Consider the following 25,374-nt stretch of genomic DNA (forward strand, 5'->3'; position numbering starts at 1 on the left):
TCTGCCAATGCCTCCAGCAGGGAAAGGGTTAAAGAAAGGGCAGAGAAAATCCCATTGCCTGTCAGTTGGACTCCCCCTCAATCCTAGTCCACTCTCCCTCTAAGCCTGAACAGCAGTTTTGCTGCTTCCAAAGCAGACAGTTTTCTGCTCCATTACCTTTGATTACCCCTCTCCCTACCCGGTTAGTTATAGTTACTAATGGCCAATTTCTCACAGAGACGGCACCAGCACCATCCGGTCATTCTGGGATTTATGAACCTTTAAATTAATGAAAGCACAGGCTAACACTGATCTTTTATACTGCTCTCCTTACTACCCTGAAGGGTGCACAGCTCCAGACACCTAGGAAAGGACTGACACGTTCCCATCAGCCTGTAATGCAGACTTAAGGCTCTGCTCCTGAACTTTCAAAGCCCAATAGGGGACTGAGAGCTAGTGGGATAAAGCAGATATGGATCTTGACCCAGAAGGCTCCGTGCTCATGCTGGATGGCACCTATTCCCAAGGGTCAAACAGGGCCAGCCTTTAGGGAGGACTGTCTTCAAGGGTGCCCAGCTGCACAACAGCTTCTGCAGAGGTCAAAGACCACACCAGCCTTCCCTTATCTTTCCTCCCTTTTCCCAACACTCCCTGATACTATCTTTATCTGGTTCATCACAGACCATTGTTTTGTCCACGAACAAAACTAGTTAAGCAACTGCAATGTGAAAATAGCTTTACAGACAGATCTCCAGGAAAAAAAAAAAAAAGAAAAGAAGAAATAACAATATTCTTGTTGTTATTTAGCTTAGGGAGAGGTACTTCAGCACTGCCAGGTGACAGCATAAAGCTAATAAGAGAGTAAAAGTTTTCCACCTAAAGGTTACAGCTGAGGAGGAGTGAACAGATAGATCTGTTAAGATAGATATGTCCTGATGGCACTGGCATCCGAGTCACCTATCCTCCAGAACCTGAGCTGCCATCTGACCCCTCCCAGTGCCGTGTGCCAGGCACTGTGGCTTCTGGCTGCTGCCCAGGCACAGCTGGGGCTGGGGCCCAGATCCCAGGGCGTGCTGGTGGTGGAGGTACCCCAGCCACCTCCTCGCTTCCCGGCTGAGAAGTGTCTGCAGCATCCCCCAGGCAAGGACAAAGGCAGAGAATACCAGAAGCTGGAATTGCACCTCAGTTTCAACAACCAGTTGCAATTCTCTCTCAACAATTCCACAACCTGAGCACAGACTTCCTGGTGCTGATCCCTGCACTTTTAATACGTGCTGAGATGCCAGATATCTGAGCTGAGCTGAACACTTGCTAGCTTTTCACCTCTCACAGACAGGCTCCCTGCACTTGTGGCCACCCAGCTCCTGCAGAGAGCATGGGCACGGCGACACTGGGCTATTCCCTGTGCTCAGATAGCTGCTCTCCCCAGCCCACACAAGGGCACTCAGGGGCTTCTCATTGGGCAGCAAAGGCACAAAGAATGCTCACCTAAGCACACAGGCAAGAAAGAAGAGCCTCTCAGGGGAATTAGACTTTACTACAGGCTAAATAACTTTTTTCACTCAGAGGAAGATCAATTCTGATGTAAATCGCCATCCCTCAGGGATTAGCACAAGAGATCCCACCCTCAACAAGCAGTTGATGTTGATCACAGGTGCAGGCAGGAAGCCTCCCAGACCCATGAGGAAATGCTGCAACACACTCAAGTAGGCCACTGATTTGGTTCCAGAAAACCTGGAGGTGCCAGTAATGCTCTGCTACAACTGATATGTCAGATTTCGTTTTGGCTGGAAATGAAACATACGAAGCATGTGAAGAAAAATGCTCACCAAATGTAATTTTGTGTGAGCAGCACAGTTCTAAGACTTGCACTATTTAAACCTCCTTTCACCCAGAGAGCTGCTGGCTGCTGCATAGAGGAATAAAATACACCCAGCTGGTCAAGTACGCACAGTAAAAGGTGCTCTTTATGTGGTCTGGCCTCTTCTTTCCCCTTCCTCCTTCCACAAAATGCACATGAGTACCATGTCATTTCCCACCATTAAGGAGATCTTGCATTTTGACGAAGCTTTTTTTCCCCTAGGAGACCTTGGCATGAATTGGCCTCTCCACACTCAAGGTACTCGGTGAACCTTATGGGTCCCTTCCACCTCCAGGTATTCCATGATTCTGGTTTGATGGAGAGAGACTGTTTACAAGGGCACTTAGTGACAAGGGGAAACAGCTTAAAACTGATGGAGAGTAGGTGTAGATTAGATACTGGGAAGAAATTCTTCCCTGTGAGGGTGGTGAGGCCCTGGCACAGGTTGCCCAGAGAAGCTGCGGCTGCCCCATCCCTGGAAGTGTCCAAGGCCAGGCTGGACGGGGCTCAATGCAACCTGGGATAGTGGAAGGTGTCCCTGCCTGTGGCAGAGGGGTTGGAACTCAATGATCTTTAAGATCCCTTCCAACTCAGGCCATTCTGTGATCCTACAGCTCTGTCTCAGACTGCAGGGTAGTCTGGAGATGACTGGGACAGGGCAGGAGCTGCAAACAGCCTAACAGCTCTGTGGAGATGGAGAATCTCACCCAGGCAAGATATTAAGGTAAATTAGCACAGATATTGCTTATGTGGTTAAAGCACATCCAGTGCTTCCCCTCACACCAGGGGACAGCAGTCAGGCTAATGAGGCTGGGGACTAAAGGTACCTCTGTGAGGGATGGCTGAGTGCTGGAAGGCACAAAGGAAGAAGCTGGAATAGCAGCAAGCCAGCAAATCAAATAACTGAGGTGAGCACACAGAGGTTAATGCACTGTGTGTATACCTGCACGCACCTGCTCAAAGCACGATGCTGTGTCTCATCTTTGCCGTGTTCCAGGTAAAGTTAGTTCTTTAAATTGGCATTAAAATGATTCTATGAAGAAAACCAGCCAGCCAAACCCTCTTCTGCCCAAAGCTCTCAGAGCAGTGCCAGCAAGGATAAGGTACCAGGGGAACCGACTTGATTAAAGCCAATTTAAAAGGGTGCACAGGGTGGGGATGAACATGTGAAACAGCCATTTGGGAAGAAACTCATGAGTCACCCAGCAAGTCTGAAAAGTGTTCTTTCAGAGCTCCCACCTATAACTGGAACACTGGGGTAGCACACATATTTACATTGAATTTACTAGACTTATCTTACAGGAAAATAAAGAGCTCAGTCTCAAAGAGTTTGTTTAAGAGCACAAACAGATTTGTTGGGAAAAAAGCCCCACCCATGAACATAATTTTAAAAGCAGTAACTTTTTCAAAGGTTCTCCCTCTGTCAGTGAACCCTCTCAGTGTTGGCACTATCCCAGTCTGGGCTGAGGAGCACCCATGCAGCCTTGCCTTAGAGCACTGCACCTCTAATCAAACTGTTTCACTGGGTTAAGGAATAAACAAGCAAGGATACCCAAGGGTTTCCAGACATGCAAAAGTTTGTAAGCAGCTGTCTGTAGGAAGGTTAACAAGTCAACTGGTACAGGAAGCAGAATATGCTTCTGCAAACCCATCCTCAAAAACTATCTGCAGTCACACCTGATCAGGTCTGCTCTAAAAATCACAGTGGTATAAGCATCCCCCCAGCATCCCTTTCCTGTGGGTTAGTGGCACTTGTATACACTTCACAGCTACTGCTCAGCCACAGCATTAAAAAAAAGTTATTTATTTAAAGCAGGTTTGACGCTTACCAATAGTTTGAGCAGCCAGAAACGGGACTTGTAATATAAGGTTTTGGTAGGGTTGATGAGAAAAAGCAACATGAAGCCGTACAAGATGAGTGGGTTCACCTGCATAGGGATGTAGGTGAATTTACCATATATACATGCCAGCAGGCTCAGGCACCACAAAACGCCCAGGAAACCAGCAATCTGCAGGAAAAAAACCACACAGACACCTAATGAAAACACAGCCCCGAAACCTACAATGTATTCTCATTAGAAGGAAAGGGAGAGCAGTGCTCAATCCTGTAATCTAATCAGACTTCAGCAACTTCCTCTTCTAATTGTATTAGGAGTCCTTGCCAGGAAACGGCGCAGGATTTCTCCTGCTGATCTGCAGCACGGCTCAGCCACTCCTCCGATCCCTCCTGCTCACCTCAAAGAGATGTTGATGGGACAAGTTGCTGCGAGGATTGAGCTCGAAGATGAGGACGTGGTTGACTCCAGCCTGTCTCCAGCCGTACGTGTTGATACCCAGGAGAAAGAGGAATTCTATCAGGAGAAAGCCACCTCGATAGATTCTCACCAGTGGCCACACATTTGGTCCATCTATAAAAGCCACACCTGGCAAGGACAGAAACAGGAAGGACTTTAGGGATAGCAGAGGCCGTGTCACAAAGCTAGGCTTTATCCTGGTTCTCGGATGGCTGGCTGTACCCTGAGAAAACGGGGTACACATGTACACAACTGCCTATTCCAGCGAGTGGAGGACTTTTTGCCTAGCCTGTCAGAGGATTTAGGAATATTCTGGGGAAAATTCCCTTTCCAGCTGCTGTAATCGAGTCATTAGCAGCGTCCCTGCCTCACACTACAGGCACAAGGGACAGCGGCCAGCATAAATCTGACTAGAGACACTTAAATATTTTGGTTTAATAGAGATGAAATCACAACAGACAGATAACACAAACACTTCAGCTTCCCCACAAAACCAAAAGGAACCATTTACAGCGTTTAAAACAATGCTAAACCCACCTAATCACCCAACTCAGTACAATTGCAATGCAATACATATTCATAGCCAGCCATACAACACCCAGCCCCACCCAAGGAGAAACTCCAGCACACGGCAGCAGCGCTGGAAAGCCTGTTGCTTCCTTTGTTCAGGCTTCGGGGCTTTGGAAACAAAAGTGCTTCATTTCAAACGATGAACAGCCTCGTACAGCACCAGCTTTCTCCAGCATAAACCTCTTTGCAAAGGGCTGTCTCCCCTGGTCACTAGACACAGGCTTTATGAGAAAATACAGTTATTCAATCCTCAATTTTAAGTTCATTGAGAGTTTCTCACCCGCATGCTTTTTAAGAGGGATAAAAGAAAGAACATGTACTTTACAGAACTGAAGCTGAGAATTTATTCCCACAGACCTGCCTAAATTACAGCCTCAAGTTTTTCAAACATTTTTTCAGAGAAAGCAAATCCATAGGGAATTTCATGTGTTCAGCATCTATACTTTATACCACATAACTTATGGAGAAAAAGCTGTGCAAGGAACAATGGCTCCAGAACTGTTGCTTTGAATTTAAAGCTTAGACTCTTGGATTTAGGCAAAACAGAGTCAACTTTTAGACAGAAATGACACATCCCCAAAGAAGCTGAAAGAAATGAGCCTCAAGTGTGGAATTGTAAAAGCAGATTTTCAAATTTTTACCTGAAAACTAAGGGAAATCACAAAATGGGTACAGCTGGAAGGAACCACAGTGGTTCCAGCCATCTGGTCAAAACTCCAAACAGGGCAGAGTAGCCCCAAAAACACTGACTGAGAAGTGAAAATATCCCTGGTGACAAGTTCAGTGGTAGCCTAACTCTCAAACAAGAGCAGGCCCGCAGCAAGGGCCTGAGATTTTGCATGAAACCTTGCAGGTTCCTGGTTAATAAAGCAAATGCACATTTCTGTGAAATTCCAACCTCACACACTAGCTTGGCACCTAGGGAGGACCATGCAGAAACAGTGAAGCCTCAAAATTTGCCCTCTTGACAGTGACACCCTCCTGGGACCCACCTGCAGCTTTGCAGCCTTGAACAGACCCCAAGTGATGATGAACTCACCTCTGTAAAATGCTGCTGCTCTAGTTTTCAAATCAGGCAGTAGAGCACTGTGTTACTGACAGAAGCCATGCTCTGATGCTGTTCCACAAATTCTCCACACAGAACACTAAAATCCTCTCTCAGCTGATCAAATCATAGAAACAGTTCAGCAAAAGCAGCCGAGAGGGTAGCAGAGTATGACCCAATTAAAAACAAACACTTTGCACCTGGAATCCAGGTTTTTGCCCAATATCTGCAGTAGTGTTCAGCTATCAGATCATGCCTGCTGATACAACACACCTATTACCCACACTGTGTTATTACCACTCCTGCTTTGGAGATATAATCATTTTTATGAATTCCTTCTCACAACTGTGTCACTTTTTCATTCTTAGCACCGAGAGGGAAAGCAAACACAGCTTCAATCATATTTGCATCTCACACAGAGATCAAACATTTAAGTAGCAGAAACGATGAATAAAGAGCAGTTTCTACACATTAAACAGCCCCTTCATGCAGATGGGTCAACTTAATGCCTCTACCATGGGAAGACCAAATGGGAAGCTCTGCAAAGAGCTCCTCAAACAGAGGCATTTTATCCCAAGAGATGGCTGGATCCAATTACAGAAACATCCGATTAAAAATTCTTTTAAGTCATAAAAACACAGACATGGGCTTTCCCTAATGCAAGAGCTCCTAAGTTGATTTGTTAAGCCTTTTCCTTTGTACTGCTTAAGCAAGTTACAACACTGCAGAAATCACACACACAATTAGTAAAGCCGCTTGTGATTAAGCTCTGTGTCTGGATCTGCAGCACTAACGTGGCTCCAGCTATAATCAGGGGCCAAACTCAGAGGGCACAAAGCAGAATAAAGCCAGGGCCTGAGAGATGCAATCGTTTATTGTAGCTTTTAAACAATCTTGCCAACGTCTGCCAATAAGAAAAAGTCAATTAATTCAATTAATTCAATTAACAGACTCCAGGCATTGAAATCTTAGGAATTTCCACATGAATTCCCGATTTCCACCCCGAGTGGCATGTGGTCACATGGCTCTGCATCTGGTAGTCTTCTCTTTGGGGAGTCAATGCCACGCAAAGCTCAAGTCCTACAAGCACCTGTCTCAAGGTGGGCATGGGCTGTGTGTTCACAGAATGATAACAAAAACCTCTTTTTACACACAGATATTGCACCCTCAGAATATCCCTCCAAAAATAAGGAGGAAACCAGGAGAAAAGGATTTTTGTGTTCAAAATTCACACATATATACATATATATATACACAACACGAGAAAAGCCAGAACCTACAGCTGAGCAGAACAAGTAATTCACACCAATGTGATATGACTCTGATTTAAGCCAGAACATCCAGGTCCAGGCCCTCCCTAAGAGATGAGAATACACCCAAAGCGAGGCATGGCAGGATACCCACCTGAAAGTATGACAGTGACGTTCAGTGCAATGAATAACCCACAGAACAATCCGACCCTGAATGTAGTCCAGGCTGGTACAGGCTGTGAACAGAGTCATGGCAGAACTAAGGTGAGGTAAACAGGTTATCAGCAAAGTCAGATTAGTTTGCAGAGCAAATTTAAAAATCAGAAATACAAGGTCCTGATCCCTGATTGCACTCGTGCTCTTGAAGTGTGGTTTTTTAAACTGAAAATTGCCACATTGAAACAGAGCTTGGGTGTCTCAGTGCCCCCTGAAAAATATTCCAGACCACACAAACACTAAGCATATGCTTTTCTTAGCACAAATTTCCTTTTACCATTTATCTCCTCCCTTCATTACCTTGTCTGCATGCATTAGGAGTAGTAACCTATTTCCAAACCTTCCGGAACTAAAGCAGATTATGTGGCCATGCCCCACGCACGCTCACACCAATTATTTCCACTGTTTTGTTCAGATGTTGAATCTGATTTGGCAGCTTGACAAGTTGGAGAAGCAGCTTCGCTCCACAACCCTTGTCTCTTACCTGAGCTGCTCCTAAGGGTGGAACACGCAAACGTTTCATTGCCTTCTGTCTGTCTCCATCTTCCAACTCGTTGGTCACCACTTCCTAAGGAGACAAAGACACACACCTCTGAAGTCCATCTGAATGATAAGCACATGGTAATGCACTAAAACCAAAAATAAAGGTCGGTTTCCACGTTACAGGTGAGCCCTGGCCCAGTATTCTTTTAATACAAAGACATGAAAAGCTCACCATTCTGCACCAAGTTCCTACACAGCAGAGGTTAAGGCTGCACGAGGCTTTTCCAAGGGAACAGTTACCAGCTGAAGAGAACATACCCAAATTTATGTGCCAGAAATCAGTGGCACTTCACAATCAATTAGTAGCCATCTTGGTGGTAAATACGAGATAAAGAGAGGGCAAAACACTATAGAAATTACAGTGTCATAGAATAGTTTGGGCTGGAAGGGACCTAAAGATCTTGTTCCAACCCCCTGCCACAGGTAAGGGCACCTTCCACTAGAACAGATTTGCTGAGAACTCCACCCAGCCTGGGCTTGAACACTTCCAGAAACCAGCAGTGACCAAAATCCCACTTTTTGCTCGCTAGAAGAGGAGCAGTGCCCAGGTCAGCCTCTTCACCTCTGTTTCAGAGATAAGCTGGTTGATCTTCTTGCAGGTGTAGAAGGGAGCCACCTCCACCTCAGCCACCCTCCACTCCGCCCCCCGCGCTGTCTCCAGGTTCTTGTCATGCTTCTTCAGGATCTTGCGGAAGCCGGTGAAGTTCAGGTTCTGCAGACGAGGGAAAAGACACGCAAGGGAAAAGGTATTTAACCCCAGCCATCTCCCAGGAAAGAGAAGTGGTTCTCTCGCCAGCGCTAGCAGGAAAGGAATCATTCACAAGGACCAAAATGATTGCACCTATTGCCAGGAAGTTTCTGAGTTATTACTTTATCATAAGTAATACATAATCCTTGCAAATAAAATGAGAAACATGGGACTCAAGGGCATAAAAAGGGAGCTACCTAAACCTTCTTATTCCCTGAGAAGCCAGACCTCTTCCACCTTCCTCCTCTATGCAAGAAGTGACCTGACACTACCTTGAAGACAAGTAACCCTTAAGGGGGTTTCCCTTCTGAAAAATCAGAGCTCCTGACTTCTTTAAACTTTACACTGGTTTCAAAACAAGTTCTCCAGTTACATTCATTATAGAAAGGAAATCTTTGTATGAAAGTTGTCAGTGCTGCAGATTAAGTGCAGACAAGTGCATCCCCACAGCAGCATTTTTTTTTTTTCCACGGAGTAGGTTGCACAATGACTGCCAAACCAGCTTAGGCCTGCAGATGTGGGAGATGTAACTCTCCAGTCTGCAGAGACTAGCACACAGTGCTTAAAACAAGAATCAGCTGCTGATTTCCAAGCTGTAATGATCCCTGATTCAACACCCATGCACAGCACCTGAGACAGGTGAAGCTCATCACAGGGCAGCAACTGCTGTGGCACGATGTATTTGCAATCCTGCATTTCACTGTGCAGGGAGTGCCACTTAAAAAACTCAATAACTCGTTCAAGCAACAGCAGAAACACAGAGTGACCATGGCAAGACTCACTTCTGAAAAAAGCTTAGAGAGCAACTTGGAAAGAAATCCAGAGAAAACAGCAAAATCCAATGCCCTGGGGAGAGGCACCAACTACTCACCGAAATTATTTTCAATGTAATTATGCTTAGAGTGATTTAATGCCAGACCTCTCCCATATAGGTGGGAAATGAGGCTGGGGAGACAGGAGCAGGAAGCCAAAGCATTAATGACCTGCCTTATTGCAGACAAGAGACTTTAATTACTTTGTTGGAAAAGCCAGCATTCCACCCCAAGGAGAGCAGCGATTTCATATGAAAAACTGCAACAAAAGGATGATTTTGGTCAGAGATCTTTTTGTGGCTTGAACTAACATCCCTTCATCTGCCATGGGTGCAATCCCAGCCTAACTCTGGGGTGCCTTGGCTGGATGGGATATGTTAGTACCAGGCACCCTAAAACCTCTCCAGCGGCATTTCATCCTCTGGCTGCAAAACTTCTGCAGCCCCAAAGTGCACAATAAAAGCACTGTTGGTCACTGTGGTGCTTCTCACAAGGAACAGGCAGTGATGGGACTGGGGAACACAACAAACATCATTTATGCAGTCTGATATTTTGCTATTCTTGCTGCTTTTGTTTGGCAAGGGGCCTTCTCCAAGCCTAACTTCCATTTCTGCTGCATTTTGTGGAAAAAAACCCTCCACAAACAACAAACAGTGGAACTTAGGCAATAATATAATGCAACATCAAGCAGAATCAAACAGTGGACTCAAAAATCTTTGCTCATATGTATCAGGAAATGCACCAGCAAGGCAATTTAATAAAACTGGTTCAGCCTCTATTATTCACTCAATAAATGCAGTGCATTATATACAGAATAAGTAACTAAATATTACATGCTTAATTTCTCAGCATTTGTTTGTCCTAAAACACAGTATTTCAGATAAAGTGATCTTTTATGTATGTACACACTCTAGAATAATACATTGCTGTTAACAACAAATTAATTCTATCAGAAGTTTGATCATTGATAAGTTAAACATATAAGAGCTGCCCTGGAGGCTGCTTATAGTTTCACCTGATGTTTGGTTTGTGCACCTCAGGAGTGAATGCATGAAACCTGTACTCTTGTTCAGCCCTAAGAGACTGAGGAATCTGCTTCAGGTGGATTTTCCTCCCTCAGTAACCCAACTCAAGGCATCAGCATTTCATCAAAGCCAGTTTGATATTTATAATGCTGCTGTTGACTTCACTTTATCTCCTACATGAAGGGCTCAGCTGCATCATCCTCCCACCAGGTTATTGTTTTTTCTTCTCTCCAAAACGGCAAGAGCTTGAATATTCCTTGTTGTTATATTTCAAGCTCAAGAGTGATTAACAACAGTAGCACTCTGGGATTTACTTTTACATCTGTTTTCATGCTTGTGTTCCTTGTCCTCAACTTCGGGACCAATTTGAAGGAATTTTCCTCATTCTCTCCCTGGAGTTATGTTGCAGAAAGCAGCTCTGCTGCCTCTACGAACTGTGAAAGCCATCAAAACCAGGTGGGGTTTAGATCAATATTTAGTAGACTTACAGTGGGGGTCTGGACTCATGGTAGCAAAAAGCAAAAATATCAGTGTGCAACACGCCTTTCTTCACTGAGGAACAGCAGGAAAAGATTTCCCAATGGAATGGCCAACATCATCCCCTATTTAAATTCTTCATCAAGCCTCAAAACCGATTTTTTGTAACTAAAAGTATAGCTGTCTTCTTTTTAAAAGGAAAAATGCAAGTGAAGAAATCACAGCAGGTGATGCTGCTTCACTCCATTCCTAAAAAGATAGATACTCCACCTTTCCCAAGAATTTGAACTAGGAACTATCACTAATGGTTAAAGAGGTTTATTAAGAAACCCCTCGTTTCCAGATATATGCTCAAAGATAGCATCACTGCAGGAGAGGTACAACTACTCAGAATTTTGGGAGAATAAGTTTTGTCCATACAGCAGAGTGGTATTTAATTTATTCTTACTGTGGATTTTGTTTAGTAAAATTCACCAGTATAGATCTGGCAAAGATCTGAATACAGACGTAGCCAATATAAGCTCCAACATAGCTTCTTATTTAACAAGCTAAAAACCCTCAGAGTAAAACATTCAAAAGCATTTCAGAGCATTTAACTCCAGAAGAGGTAGCCCAGCCAAAAAGATATTACCAGTTCCAGATTTTTATTTCAAAATTTTTGGAACAAGATCAGCATCCGCAATATTTACCAGGCCAAAAATCCAAGTACAACTAAAGATTCATTTGTTTTCATACCTCAAGGCAAATGAGCCTGTATCCTGCAGAAATCAAAATATTTTTTTTTAAATTGATGTTTTAGCAAGAAATTCTGATACAGCAAGGTCACAGCCACTGCCATGGTAACGCCAAGAGGAAACAGTACTTTAGGATTTCAAGTTTCATGACAACTATTAGATAAAAGAGCTTCTTCCCCAGCCTGCCCACTCCAGCCCTGCACAGAACAACACTCTACAGAAGGAAGAGGTCCTGCCTGGACAAAGGTGCTGGGGTCAGCCAGCCCAGGAAAGGAAGAAGGAAAGTCCTTCTGCAGGGCAGCTTAGCACTTCTAGCTCAATAAAAAGCAACCAGACGTACATTGCTAGCTGCCTGGTGCCTGCCTTTTCTTTAGAAGTGTTTAGGGGCCCCCCAAAAAAGGAAGAAATAAATGAAAAGTGGAGTGAGGCAACTCAAGGGCACGCAAGGACAGGGCTGTGCGAAAGCACCGCTCGCTCCTCGTAGGTACCTGGTAGTTCTGCAGCAGGATGAGGCTGAGGTAGAGCTCGCTGAAGGCCAGTTTCAGGTCTCTGATGTTCCTGTGCTGGACTCGCTCCTCGTGGGACAGGTGGAAGACGGGCTTTCTGCGCCGCTGCAGCGTGGAGGCCCCGCTGGCCTCCTTCTGCGCGTCCAAGGTGGACTGCAGCTCGGTCCGGAGCGTCGTGAACCTGCGCTGCGCCTCCGCCAGCTTCTCTGTGGGCAGGGAGAGGGGACAGTCACGTGGGAGGGTCACAGACGGCCCACCAAGCCCTAAAAACACTGCACCTGTTCCTCAAATAACGTGCCAGCGAATGGCCTTCCCCCATCCCGCATTAAACTCAACAGCTCTGCGTATTTCTCTTTTCACAGAATAGAATCACAGACTGGTTTGGGTTGGAAGGGACCTTAATGATCATCGAGTTCCAGCCCCCTGACATGGGCAGGGACACCTCCCCCTAGACCAGTTGTTCCCTGTCCTACCTGGCCTTGGACACTTCCAGGGATGGGGCAGCCACAACTTCTCTGAGCACCCTGTGCCAGGGTCTCCCCACCCTCAAAATAAAGATTTTTTTCCCTAATATTTAATTCAAACCTGCCCTCTGTCAGTTTGAATCCATTCCCCCTTGGTGTTGTCCCTCCATCCCTTGTCCCAAGTCCCTCTCCAGCTCTCTTGAAGCCCCTTAGGCACCCGAAGGGGCTCCGAGCTCTCCCTGGAGCCTTCTCCAGGTGAACACCCCCAGGTCTCTCAGCCTGTCTTTAAGCAGAGGTGCCCCAGCCCTCTGGACCCACTCTAATGGGTCCATGTCCTTCTCGTGCTGTGAGCCCTGGACCTGGATGCAGAACTCCAGATGTGGTCTCACAAGGGCAGAGTAGAAGACGAAGCTCTTCTCATTAAACCTACGTAAAACACACAAGTTCTCAAGAAAAAAAAATAAATGAATATGGTCAAAATCAAGGGGCTGTCCCTTCAGCAGAGCCTAAAGCAGCATTAGCTGGGAACTGAGACCTCTCAACTTCCCATCCCAGCTTTGATTCCTAGAGGATGCTCAGTCCAGCACCACGCAAACACCTGTTAGGGATGGAAGAGGCCCAGCCTGTGCCTGGGGACTGCAAACCAGCACAAGGACAGCAGGGCAGGCGTCCCCACACTGGCTGCAGGCAGCAGGCAGACAGGGGCTCATCCAAATGCCAAAGCACTGACCACACGGCTACTCGGAGTGCCAACGAAGGGCTGCTCCTCTTCCCCAAATAAATCAAGTGCACAAGAGGCATTAGGGGAAAATCCTGTTAGACAATATTATGAGACATGACAGTGAGTAAGCAAAGCGTTTTTCAGATCTGTGCACCCGCTAGTGACTACGTGTTTACTGTCTTTTCATGTGACACTAGAGAAATCAAAGAAGACAAACCCACACTTCAAATGCAACACTGAATTTTGTTGCTTGGAGAGCAGCACGGCCCCTCTGCCAAGCTCCTGGTGACAGACAAACACAGCTCTGCTTTGATCAGGAGTTACAACACTGCTGGCTGCTGTACATGATCCACTGTAATAATTTATCCCTCTTTTCCTCACTTTAGCAGCATTGCCTCGTTATTTACTGGTTAAAGAGGCCATCAGCCTGCACTTAAATGTCATTTTGATGTGTTTTTAGAACAAGTCTGTCTCTCTTCCTCACACCTCAAGTATGAAGAAGGTGTTCCTTTAAACACGCTGCTTTATGTACTCTCAGAAAATAATATTTTTGGCTAAATAACAATCTTTTAAAGCTAAAATCAGCATAGTTAAGACTGTTATCATTCTCTTTGTTCTGTACAACTGGTTCCTTTCAGGCTTTTTTTCCCCTGCTAAGCTTCAGTCACAGCTTTGGCATCTCTGGTGATAAGCAGGGTCACAGACCACGGGTGTTGGTGTTGGCCAGGAAGATGCTGACCAGGCTCACAGCGTTGGAGCTGGAGCCACCTCCACCCAGCAGGCCACCCAGCACTGCACCAGAAACCACAGAGCCACAAGGTCCCTCTACTACACAAAGCTCTGCCCAGCAGCCTCCTGGATACCAGTTTAATTATCTTCATTAGTATCTTACATAATGACTCACTGATAATTCTCAACTGCTCCCTGCTCAGATGTAAGATTTACTCTTCCTTTTCCTTTGTCTTACTCAATTCTGCTTAGTTTTAAGAGCAAAACTACTCCATAAATAATTTTATAGTGCTCTGCATAACGTATTTGCCAGAGGCAGAATGCCTTTCCAAACAGAAAATGGGGATCAATATAGGAAATAGAGTACAGAGGAGCCTGAAACTCTGACTTTCTTGCTTATAAACTTTAATAAAGGATGAAGATTTAAAATGCAGGAAAGGACAACTCCTCTCTGACAGCTTCCACGGCTGCAAGGACGCCACCAAATAGAGGCAATGCAGCCCACAGTGAGAATTGTCTGCCCCCAGCCTACAACCACATGATATTTACCACAACAAGATCAGGCTGCAAAAACAATAATCCCTCCCCACTACAGGAACTCCCTGGGGAAGAAGTAACAGATATCTGTTCGAATCAAAAGCCTTCATATAAATAAAGCTCACACTCTCTATATTGAAAACATCTATTGAACCATCTGTGGTACACTGAGATTTCTTTTAGATCAAATCAGTAGATATGGAAGAGTTTAAACTTTTATTTTCAATTGAAAGCACTGTTCCATTGTCCCTGTGTCCAGAAAAATATTAAAATCCATCAGCCTAATACAATATTTAAAGAAAATACAATGCCTTGAAATATTTATGACTGCAGCTCTCCATAACAAATGCCACTCCTGAGAAACAGCCCTCCTGTCACCACCTTCTCCCTCCTACACTGACTCCAGTTATTCTGTCCACAAATCATTTCATCTTAATAAAGTATGATTTTTTTACCATCCAGACTCAATGCAGAAGCAAAACAAAACAAAACGTGTGCTGCTGTTCTGAAAACCCCCTAGGGAATTGCCCAGGAAAGCAGGATAGAAATTAATTTCTCAGTTTGCAGCATACTCCAAAATAATTGAAAATTCATATACGACTATCACTAATTTAGCACTATCCACCACTAATTTAACACTCTGAAAAGTGACTTTAAAAAATATGTCACTCAAGAGAGTTAGGAAAAAAGCTTAGAAACTGGAACCACTCTTGTTGTGTTGCAGCACTTTGCATGATCTGATGCCCACTGAGCCCTCAGCTCAAGTGTAGTTTCATGGCAAAGACTAATGAGAAATCCAATAGAGGCAGACTTCAACAAAAGTGCTCGCCATAAAGCAGCAGCTTTGCCCGAAAAATGCTGCTAGATCCTGGCTAAAAGCATCTAAAGAGTCACCACCTCAACTGTGCAATTCCAAGCTGGTTTTTTACTTGGTTTTCTAAGTTTATACAGAAGTTCACACATAAGGATGATGGAAAAAAGACTATTACACTGAGGAGCCAGTAAAACTTCCCTCCAGGTTCCAGCTTAGATAGGCATGGCCGTGGTCAGAGCCTGTTTCACCAGACAGGAGGTAATCCAACAGCCTGCACCTCCTGCCAGCTACCCAGCTCAGGGCATTTTAGGCAGGCCCTTTCAGCATTCCTTCCCTACTTGTACCATTATGTTCAATATTTTGCTTCCCAGTTTAAAGCCAGGGTTTCCTACAAATAACAAAACCATTCCTAAATTAACCATGAAAATCTTGCAGGCTACTGTTTAGCCAAATCCTGATGATGGTAATTTAAAATATAACAAACCTGCCATCTAGAAACCAGAATTGACCACATATAAAACTCCAGCACTTCAACAGCCGTTCCCCTGCTGAGACCATCTGAAAATTGTACTGCAATTCTTTTTTCTTTCACTTGGGGACAGATCTTCTTGAGCATAGTCAAAAAATTGCGAATTATTTATCAAATCTGATTTAGTTAATGGCAGTTTTCCTTTCCACTGAGCTGGGATAATGGTCTGGGGAGTTAAGGCAGTGTTTGCTGGCAGCACAGAGGGAAGGGCAAAGAAAGGCATTTTGCAGCAGTCACTCCAGCTCCGAGTGCTCCGTGGAGGAACTGGGGTGCAGGAGCAGCCCATCCCAAGCGGATGAGGGTGCTTGTGCTGTGGCAATCCTGGGTGATGCTCACTGAGGATCCCTCAGCCCAGGGAAAGACGTCGAGGAAACGAAGCAGCGATCAACAGAAAACTTGACTTTCTTGAAAATGAGCAGTACTCACTGTAGTAAAGACAGGGGTGTAATAAGCTGTAGAATAAGCCTATAATAAATAGGATGTGCCAGGTCATAATCCAAGCCAACACATGCCTGGAGTTACAATAGGGTCCGACACGACAAATTTCTGACACGACCACGGATAGGAACCACTGATGGAACATTTCTAGCTGTAGCTCAATGCTAATAACCCTAATAACAGGTTTCCATTCTATGAAAGTCACGTCACTCCTCCACAAATAAAAGACTTATTTTAATCTTATTGTAGGAGATTTTCAAATTGCATGTGTTCTCTCCTGGAACTTTTTGAAATGACAGCTAGCTGGGAAAAAAACAACCCTACCCTACATTATTAATGCCATTTTAAACAATGCTGGAATGGGTGTGTACATGTGGGTGCACGTGTGGCAGCAGGTCCTCATTAGGCAAAATTATAATCTGTATTGTGCATCTAAATTGACAGGACTTCCTGCACAGAGTCTAGCTTGCAGTGCACAGGATCTGGTGCGGCTCAGAAAGGAAGTTTCTGAGCATAAAAACCTCAGGTCTGGGGTAGAAACACAAGATCTCCCTGGGAAACAACACAGAGCACTGCTCTGAGTTAGGTACGTATGGACTGCGTGCAGAAAAATGCCTAGGAAGCATAAAACCCAGCTGACCTAATAAAAAAGTATCAATTTTACCTAAAAACTGCCTCTTGTCCTGACACTCACACTGCTCCAGGGAGCTGGGAGTGCAGGCACAGCCAGCCCAAAGGAGATTTACTTCCCTAGATGGAAGCTGAACTGAGGGAAGCTGCCACGCTCAGCCACTGCATCGATCATGCTTTCAGCTATCCTCATGTTCACAACCCAGATCCTGGCTGGCAGTAAAATAGCCAGCAATAAAGTCATCACCCAATGGTTATGAAAATATTTTGCACAATTCAGCCATGTCTTTGTTACCAGATTAAAATCAGAGCTAGAAAAGGCTCCCACATTGTGCTGCAAATCCTGTTTACAGCCCTAAGTTAATAAATCAACATGTTAAGAGGAAGTATAGAAGCCAATGCATTGCTGTATCTACATTTAAATGCTTTTCTAGGTGAAACCCCACTTCAAACCTCACCAAAAGAGGCTGAAAATCATCTGAAGAGTAATGGCAGGAGGAGCCAGAGCAGCAATTTTACCGAGCCTTTTGCAGCAATTTTACAGGGTCAATTTCCAACTAACCTGTTCTGAAGTTGTTTCCAAAACACAGGATGGGAAGGCAACTTCCTCAGAGAAAACAACAAACAACAGCACTTGATATATGACACCGAGAAATCCCCACTCCTACCATCACCACGTTTTTACTCGAAATACAGAGCCCGCAGCAGCTGCTGCTGGCGGGTGTACTCCAGAAAGATACAGGAGTTTCAGGATGAGTTCAGTGTTTAAAAACTTGTTGGACCCCTCAAGATGATCAAGCTACCATACACAGCCATGAGAGCTATTCCTGCCGAAGCTCAGGAAACACCAGCTGGGAAGCTCAGCGCACCTAAAACACGCCCAGGAGGTTGTCAGCACGGATAGGCTGAAAGACTTGTGCCCTTTAGTTTTAAGACCATCTCCATAAAGTTCAGCAGGATACTTTGAAAGTTCAAAGAAAGGAAATCACCTGCCACTCATTCTCCCTCCACCCAAATACCAGGGTTTAGCTCCACATCTGTGACTAAACCAGAGCAGTTTTCCAAACAAACCCGCCCTCTAATTACCTGAGGGTAGACCTGCACCACCACTGTGATTATCCTGAAAGTTTGGGACCTTCAGGCCCTTTTTCTGTTGTTGAATTTTCCACAAATACACACAAATAAGCACCTTACCTGAATAGAAAATGTTGATTTTGGCAAGTTCTTTCTCACAGGTTTGGAAGAATTTCTCTTCAAACGTGGCAAAACATCTTTTCACCGTGTCCTCATCTGTGTCTACGAAACAAAATAGAAAACCAAAGAAGTTGTAACAGGACACAGGAACAACTTTACAAGTGGCTGCCATGGAAATAGCTCTTCAGCATAAATCCACCATCTTTGTCATGCACAGAAAGGAGAACAACCAAGCCCAAAGGGCTCGAGTGGCACATCTTTGCTTGTACAAGGCATTGCACCAAGCCAGAGAGGGACACACTCGTATCAGCAGTAACAGCAGCCTGACCAAAGTTCCCATCACCTTTTTTGATCCTTCAAGTGCCATTCCAGGTCTCACAAGCTCCATTTTCGCTTCCTAACCCAGCTTGTGTTTGAAGACCAAAGCTGACCAGAAGCACTCACTCCAGCTTAGCAAACATTTGTATTCAGAAGGAAAGCACCAGGTTTTTATCTTCCAGGGGACTCACTGACTTCAGGCACCATTCCCACCTTCTTGTCAGGGTAATCCTTCAAAAACAAACCCAGCATCACAGCAAACTAAAATCCATACAGAAATCCATACAGAAAACTGTGTGGGAGCTTCCCTGCTGGAAAAGAAAAACTTTCTCTCATAAGCAAAGCTGAAAGGAAAAGGCCTAAATTATGGTGATTGTGATCAGATCCACAACTCTCCTTCGCCCCACTGCTCTGGGACAGTTTTAATTCTTTTGCAAGAACTACATACAATTCCATAATTAAAGTCAAAACCTGAAATTAAAGCAGCAATTTGGTCACCTTGTTGTTATAAAAAATACTGTGCAGAATTTCAAAGACAGAATGCATTTTCTAGTAATTAAGAAATTAGTTTAATGAGTAAAAAAAAAAAAAATCAAGACAGGCTATAATTACCAATTTCAGTCCTGTCAAAAACCAAATGTTCCTAATGCTGAAGCAAAGCAGACTCTTCATACCCTCCCATAGTTACAGCCCTGAATATTCACGCATTCTCACGGATTGCAAGGGTTAGTGTTAAAAAACAAACAGGAAAATTAAGACTTTATTATGGTCTCAATAATGTTGAGAAAGAGACCACAGAACCACGGAGTTGCTTACAGTTGGATTAAGATGACTGAAGCCAATCACTAACCCAGCACTGCCAAGCCCACCACTAAACCATGTCCCCAGGTGACACATCCACATGTTTTTTGAACACTTCCAGGGATGCTGATTCTACCAGATTCAAACAGACGTTGAAATACACGCTGTCAAATTGAGACGACAAATGACTACACAGAAGTTTTGTTCACATATTGGACTGTCACAACCAAGGAATCTTTTTCTTTTGGGATTAATTTCTAGGTAAAACCAACCTCAAGAGAATATTTAAATACAAAATTTCAACATATAGATTTTTCTGATTTTTTTGTTTGTGCTCTGATATTAAGCACCACAAACCTATGCACACTTCAGCACCATTTTTAAGAGATGCTATGGAAAGAGTAAAGAACACAACCCAAAACTGCAGTGCAGGGGCAACCCTGGAAGAAGTCTGTCTTCTTTTGGACTTTGATGATACTTTAAGGAGTAAACAGAGAGAAAATAACCAGTTCTGCACAGACGCCTGGTGTTTACAACTCTACCACCCAAGGGCTTGTAGAGAAGAATTCTCAAGGGCTCCAAAGCCTATTCCAAACTCCCAAGTTTTGGCTCCCAGGATTTCTTTCTTATCCAATCATTATACTTGCAGTTCTGCGGCTACTCCTCAGGATGAGGGCTCCCTCCCTGGAGCAAAAAAACCCTGGAATGACAGGGCTTGGGCTCCTCTTTGCTGAAGGAGAGCCACAGCAGCCCCGAGGTGTCATTCCAGCCCTGCTCGAGGGCTCTGAACCAAGAATGAGCATTCCCACTCCACAGAGAGCTCCCACACGGATCCCTCCTCGCGGGCGGCCGGAACACCGCAGGGACAGAAAATAACTCTGCTCCAGGGCTGCTGACTCCCATCAGCAGAGTCACAACATCCCACCCTGGGGCCCTCCCAGGAAGGCTGATCTGAACTTGCCTCCAAGACTTCTAAATCCTTCACCCAACAGCAAAGCACAAACAGGGGGTGAAGTGGCAGAAATTACTATGCAATACTTAAAATGCAGAGATTTTATTACTCTCTGGCTGCCTGAAACTTTTCAAATAATAGTAATCAGGAGGTACCAAACCAGAGCTGACACCTAAGGATGGGCCTGAAAGGCAAATTCCCCAGCCCCAAAGAGTTTACCCACGTCTAGGAGAAAAGTTTACCTAGAGATGCTTTCTGACATGGGGAAACCATCATTTCCTGCACTTAAAAATAAGTCATAAAGAAATAAAAGCACAGAGGCTCACTGCTTCCCTGCTTTGGAAACACCAAAGCTTTTTGCCATCGCCTGTTGCTATGTTTCAGTACATTCACAGAGTAACAGTAAGACCAAGCAAGTTTTTATACTTCAGTCACTGGAACTAACAAAGGATGAAGGGGAAAAAAAAAAAATCTCTTCAAGCATGGAATATACTTTTTGTCCATAAAGTCAAGCATGAATATTTCTATGCAAGCAAAATAGCACCTTCTAAGATAGCAAAAGGCTCAGTAAAGCAATATAGCATTACACTAACATAATCTATGCCAAATATCAAATATGCCAAATCGCAGTAAAGATCTTGTTTTGTAAATTATTGACTAGTTCAAGAAATTACAAATAAGTGTGTTGAACAGTTTGACCATAATCTAAAGTTTTTAGAAGAGGAAAATGGGCTTTGAACACAAACCAACTACTACTGGAAGCCCTTCCAAAACCCTTGAGATTAGGAATTCAGGTCTCTAACTCAACCTCAAAACGTTGCTGACTCAGAGGAGAGCAAGTTCTATATAAACTATTCAAAATCCTTCTCCAAATGTCAAACACCGCCTTATAAAAGGTATTTTGCAGACCAGGGTAGATGCCAGCCTTAAAAAAGAAAAAAAAAAAAAGAAAAAGAAAAAGAAAAAAAAAATCAGGAATCTCTGTGAAGAGCAGGTTTCCCTGCGGTCCCGGTCCCGCTGCACTCCAGCCGCTGGGCTGCAATAACAGAGAAGCGCTGCCAAGGCTGCTGCCTTTATTTATTTCCCCCCAAGGCTAGGACAGGACCAGGCGCTTTGCCGTGGGAAAATGACAGCGCCAGAACCCGGCCTTGGGTCCGGGAGCTCCATGACAACAGGGGCTGTTTCTAAAGGCACCCGGCTCCTGCTGCCAACGAGGGCCGGCCTAACCTTCCTTTTGTTCTTCTTCTGTAGCCTTAACACCCCATTCACCCTCAGCTCTGCGGAGCTGCCATGAACGAGGCTGCCAAGAAGACAGTCTGATCAATACTGCAGCTTCCCGACCTCATCTTCCTCCGGATTCCCTGTCCTGAACAAAAAAAGCCCACAGGAAGCCTGCAAGTCTCTTGCTTGCACTCGCAAAGCCCAACCCAGCAGCAGTCTGGAGGTACTCCCCCCGCACGCCACATCTTCAGGTTTACAGAGAGCTCAGATGTTGGCACACCTACAATAGAACTTGAAGTTGAAAAATTAATATCCAAACTGCATTCCTAAGTTGCCCCAAGCACTCATTTCTCACTTCTCCTCTCAACTGTTGATTTAATTTCTCATTTTCTGCAGCTGTAGCATATAAACAAATGATCAGCATCCCAGGCACCTCTGCTCACTCCCTCCCTTGCAAGAACACACCAGTCAAAGTTTTCTTTGTTAGAGCAGTGCCCTCTAAAAGTAATCATTTTTAATAACTCGTCTACTCCTCATCATGCTGAATTTTAAAGGACATTTAATTAAAGAAGATTGATTAGCTTTGTTATGTGATCAACACAGGTGTAGTTCTCTGAATCACCTTCTGTTTGCCACAAAACAGCTTTATCTGAGTAATGTTATTTCAACACCCCAGCTAGAGAGGAGGCAATTTGACTTATGAGGAGGGATCTGAAAGCTAGTCAGTGAATTAAAAATAAAAATCAAGCTCAACATTGGCATTAAACACATCAAATAATACTGAACAGGTGATCACAAGTGTAACATCAGCACCACTTTGAATACACTAAATATTTACATTTCCCCACACCCTGTACCCAGCGCTCAACTAGGACTGCAGCAGAACCGTGGTATGAAAAATTAACAAGATTTAAAAGATAGTTTTCTTGTTCCTATAAAGACAGTAACTGCTTATGCTTCTAGGCCCAGTGGCACATAAGGGAAAAAAAGAAGAAAAAGCCACTTCTATTGCTACTCAAAACACTAGAAAGTGGGTCACTATGATGAAAACATCTATCTGTCTCCAAAATCCCATCAGCTTTGTCTGTCTGCTCAACCATCACAATTCTCTCACACCCTTGACAGAATCTGCAGCACCAAGATCCTAGTTTCCCCAACCTTTTTACACAGTACAGTGAAATCTACAGGTAAAAAAAATCAAACTGTGGAGCCCATAAATGCAAGGACAAAGATTACCTTTGTACTTCTAATGCACTTCTAAACTCCTGTTTATTGGGGTATTTTTCCAAAGGAAAGCTTTTTCCATGAGGCAACTCCCTTTCTCACAACAGAAAGCCACACTTGGGTCAGCTGGAAATTGGATTATTCACTGAAACTTTCAGTAAATTAATTACTCACCATGCACTTTTATGTCCCATCTTGTAGCAAATAAAAGTTTGCTTGTACCAAATTTAAGTGCTGTAAGTACAGCTATAGAAATTTCTTCCTAGGACTTATTTTTGCTGTAGGGAGAGGGAGGAAGCCAACCCTGCTTGCAAATAAAGGAACATTTGCATTCATGTTATTCCACCCTAACACCTGAGCTGCAAACTGCCCATGTAATGGTGTGCATCTCTTATGGAATTTATTCCATCGACCAAAAGTGGACCTTGAATTAAAACATTGTAAAACCATCAGGGAAGAAGCTTCATAAGGTAGTTGATATTAAAAAAAAAAAAAAAAAAGTCAAGAAAATTCAAAGCAGGATATACCTGGTTTTCTGAGCCATCACAGATGAGCTGGTCAGCTCTCCATTTAATGAATCCTTTAGCCCAAATTAGATCTGGTTATTAAATTATTGCCGTAAACCTAGCAATGAAAAATGACCATTCAGGTAGCAAATGAGGCTGGCATTGCCTGCACACGCAGATTTTATGTGTGGGCTGGGGAAGGAGGGGGCAAGAACTGCTGCAGGTCACCAACACAAGTTCTCTCAGGTTTTGGTTCACCATTTTGTTGTTTTTACCAATTAACCCAGAAAGAACAAAATCTATTTCAAAATACCTTTAGAAACGACGATTTTCAGATTGGTAAAAATCCTTATTTTTTTGCCTGCATCACTGAAATCTTATAAGGAAACCAGCCAGATTCTTACAGATGGTTTGTTTAGCTGGAAAGAAAAAGCAGCCTCCACAACATGCCTACAAGCTAGACATCCAACCAAGCGTCTATTATAAATTATTTATATTTGTGACTCTGTAAACACAGATTCTAAAGCAATGACAGCGTCCTGGTATGAACTGTGTCTTCAGGTGCAGAAAAACCAGGCAGTGCAGTAGCCAGATGTGAGAAGACAGCTCAAGTGTCAGGTTTTGCAGTCTGCAGGACGGCTGCACAGCTGCCCTACAGGTGCTCTTCCTTAAACAAGCATCCAGCATTCATAATCCATCCTTCTGAAGCAAGGAAGGCAGTGCTGGTCTTTGTCAGCTGTTCCAGGGGAGTCACTAATGCTTCATGTCTGTACCATTAGGAGATTCACTGCTCCCAGCAGAATTATAAAACTGAGGCTTATGTGGTACCTCAGATTTGAAGGACAGATAGGCAGAAACTTGTCACAGAAAAAAAAAAAAATCAAAAATTTAAAGAAAAGCAGCACAAATGCCCAGTAATATTTCAAAACCTACCATAAAAATATTGATGATAATACAGGATGACAGACCTGGATGCCAGGAGACATCAATACCTGCTCAATACCTGCACTCAATACCTGCTTTCCCTGGTTAACAACCGTCTTGAAATTCCTCCCTTTTCAAGAAAGAAAGTAAAGATTTGTGTGTGTTTTTGCAGAAGTCTCCCAATAAGCCAGACCAGAAATACTGCCACACACCCCGGGGCAAAGGAAAGACAGTCAGCAGGAACTGAGGGTCAAATTTCACGTTGACCTTTACTCCCAGACAAAGAATGGAGAACACCAGGGTTGAGTTACTCAGCTGGTACATACCAGAACCTGTCCGGGCCATGCATGCTGGGCTGTGACGAAGAGCCAGCGATGCAAATGGAGATCCAACAGCTTTGTGGGATTGCCAGGACCACAGCGGGACATTCCCAGCTTACACAATGCACCTGCACCCTCTTCCAGCTGCTCACCTGCTGCCTCCAGTGCTGCTTTTCATCAAAACAAGACAAGACAGCAGCAATTACGGTTGCACAAACACCCATACCACAGATAACACACCAGAGGGTAAGGAAAGCAAGAGATACTCCAGCCTCTCACAGGCAGGATCTGAACTGGCCCCTGCACCTCTGGCTGATGCTACGTGAGACAACAGCTCAGCGCTGCCATCCATTCCCTCTTCATCAGCCTTCAGTCTGAGCAATGCTGCAGCCAAGATGATCTTTCTTCCCCTTTCATCAGCGACAGGGCCACCAAATAAAAAGCTTAGCAGTACCTGAATGGACCTCAAGTAAATAAGCATGGCTGTGTTTTATGCAGCTACAAACCTGCCTGAAAAATATCTTCCTTCTGCTAAAACACATGGGTGGAAATAAGGATGCCCAATTTGGTCCTTAAACCAAGAAGAAAAATATAAAAGAGCACACCGCAGCATGGAAAACTAAGGCCAGAATTATTGATATAAATTCAGGTGCTCAGAGTTCAAACTTCAGTTTTTCTATACAGTCACCTTCCCCACCTCTCCCTTCAGCCTGGCAGAGCTCCGTGGGTTTAGCAAGCCCTCTGCTGATTAACTGGACAAGTGCTCCTGACCTTTTAGCCAAGCAACACTTGAACAAATATTGCTCCAGGAAAGGCAGGGCAAGATCACCCCAAGCTGTAGAGGTCCGGGCCCGCTCCCAAAGCAGTGATAAAACACTGGGGGCATCCACGGGGAGACGACCTTGGAACCCCATGGAGGCAATGGGGACTGGAAATGCAGCAGCAAGAGGAACTCAAAGGAAACTCAAATAGTGCTGTCTACAGCAGAGATC

At 44.4% G+C, this 25,374-nt stretch overlaps 1 protein-coding gene across 1 annotated transcript in view; it reads right to left on the minus strand.

Moving 5' to 3' along the window:
- The window catches only part of XPR1 (xenotropic and polytropic retrovirus receptor 1), a 105,584-nt gene that overhangs the window by 18,280 nt on the left and 61,930 nt on the right, over positions 1 to 25,374 (minus strand). Inside the window, exons 3-9 of the mRNA XM_069023780.1 lie at positions 18,117 to 18,218; positions 12,043 to 12,266; positions 8,321 to 8,470; positions 7,700 to 7,783; positions 7,154 to 7,235; positions 4,076 to 4,263; positions 3,670 to 3,849 (exon numbers count right to left, since the gene is read on the minus strand). Of these exons, the coding sequence (XP_068879881.1) occupies positions 3,670 to 3,849; positions 4,076 to 4,263; positions 7,154 to 7,235; positions 7,700 to 7,783; positions 8,321 to 8,470; positions 12,043 to 12,266; positions 18,117 to 18,218 (1,010 nt within the window). The remainder of the gene's footprint in view (positions 1 to 3,669; positions 3,850 to 4,075; positions 4,264 to 7,153; positions 7,236 to 7,699; positions 7,784 to 8,320; positions 8,471 to 12,042; positions 12,267 to 18,116; positions 18,219 to 25,374) is intronic.

This window comes from Aphelocoma coerulescens, chromosome 8 (genome assembly GCF_041296385.1).
Source record: "Aphelocoma coerulescens isolate FSJ_1873_10779 chromosome 8, UR_Acoe_1.0, whole genome shotgun sequence".
NCBI lineage: Eukaryota > Metazoa > Chordata > Aves > Passeriformes > Corvidae > Aphelocoma > Aphelocoma coerulescens.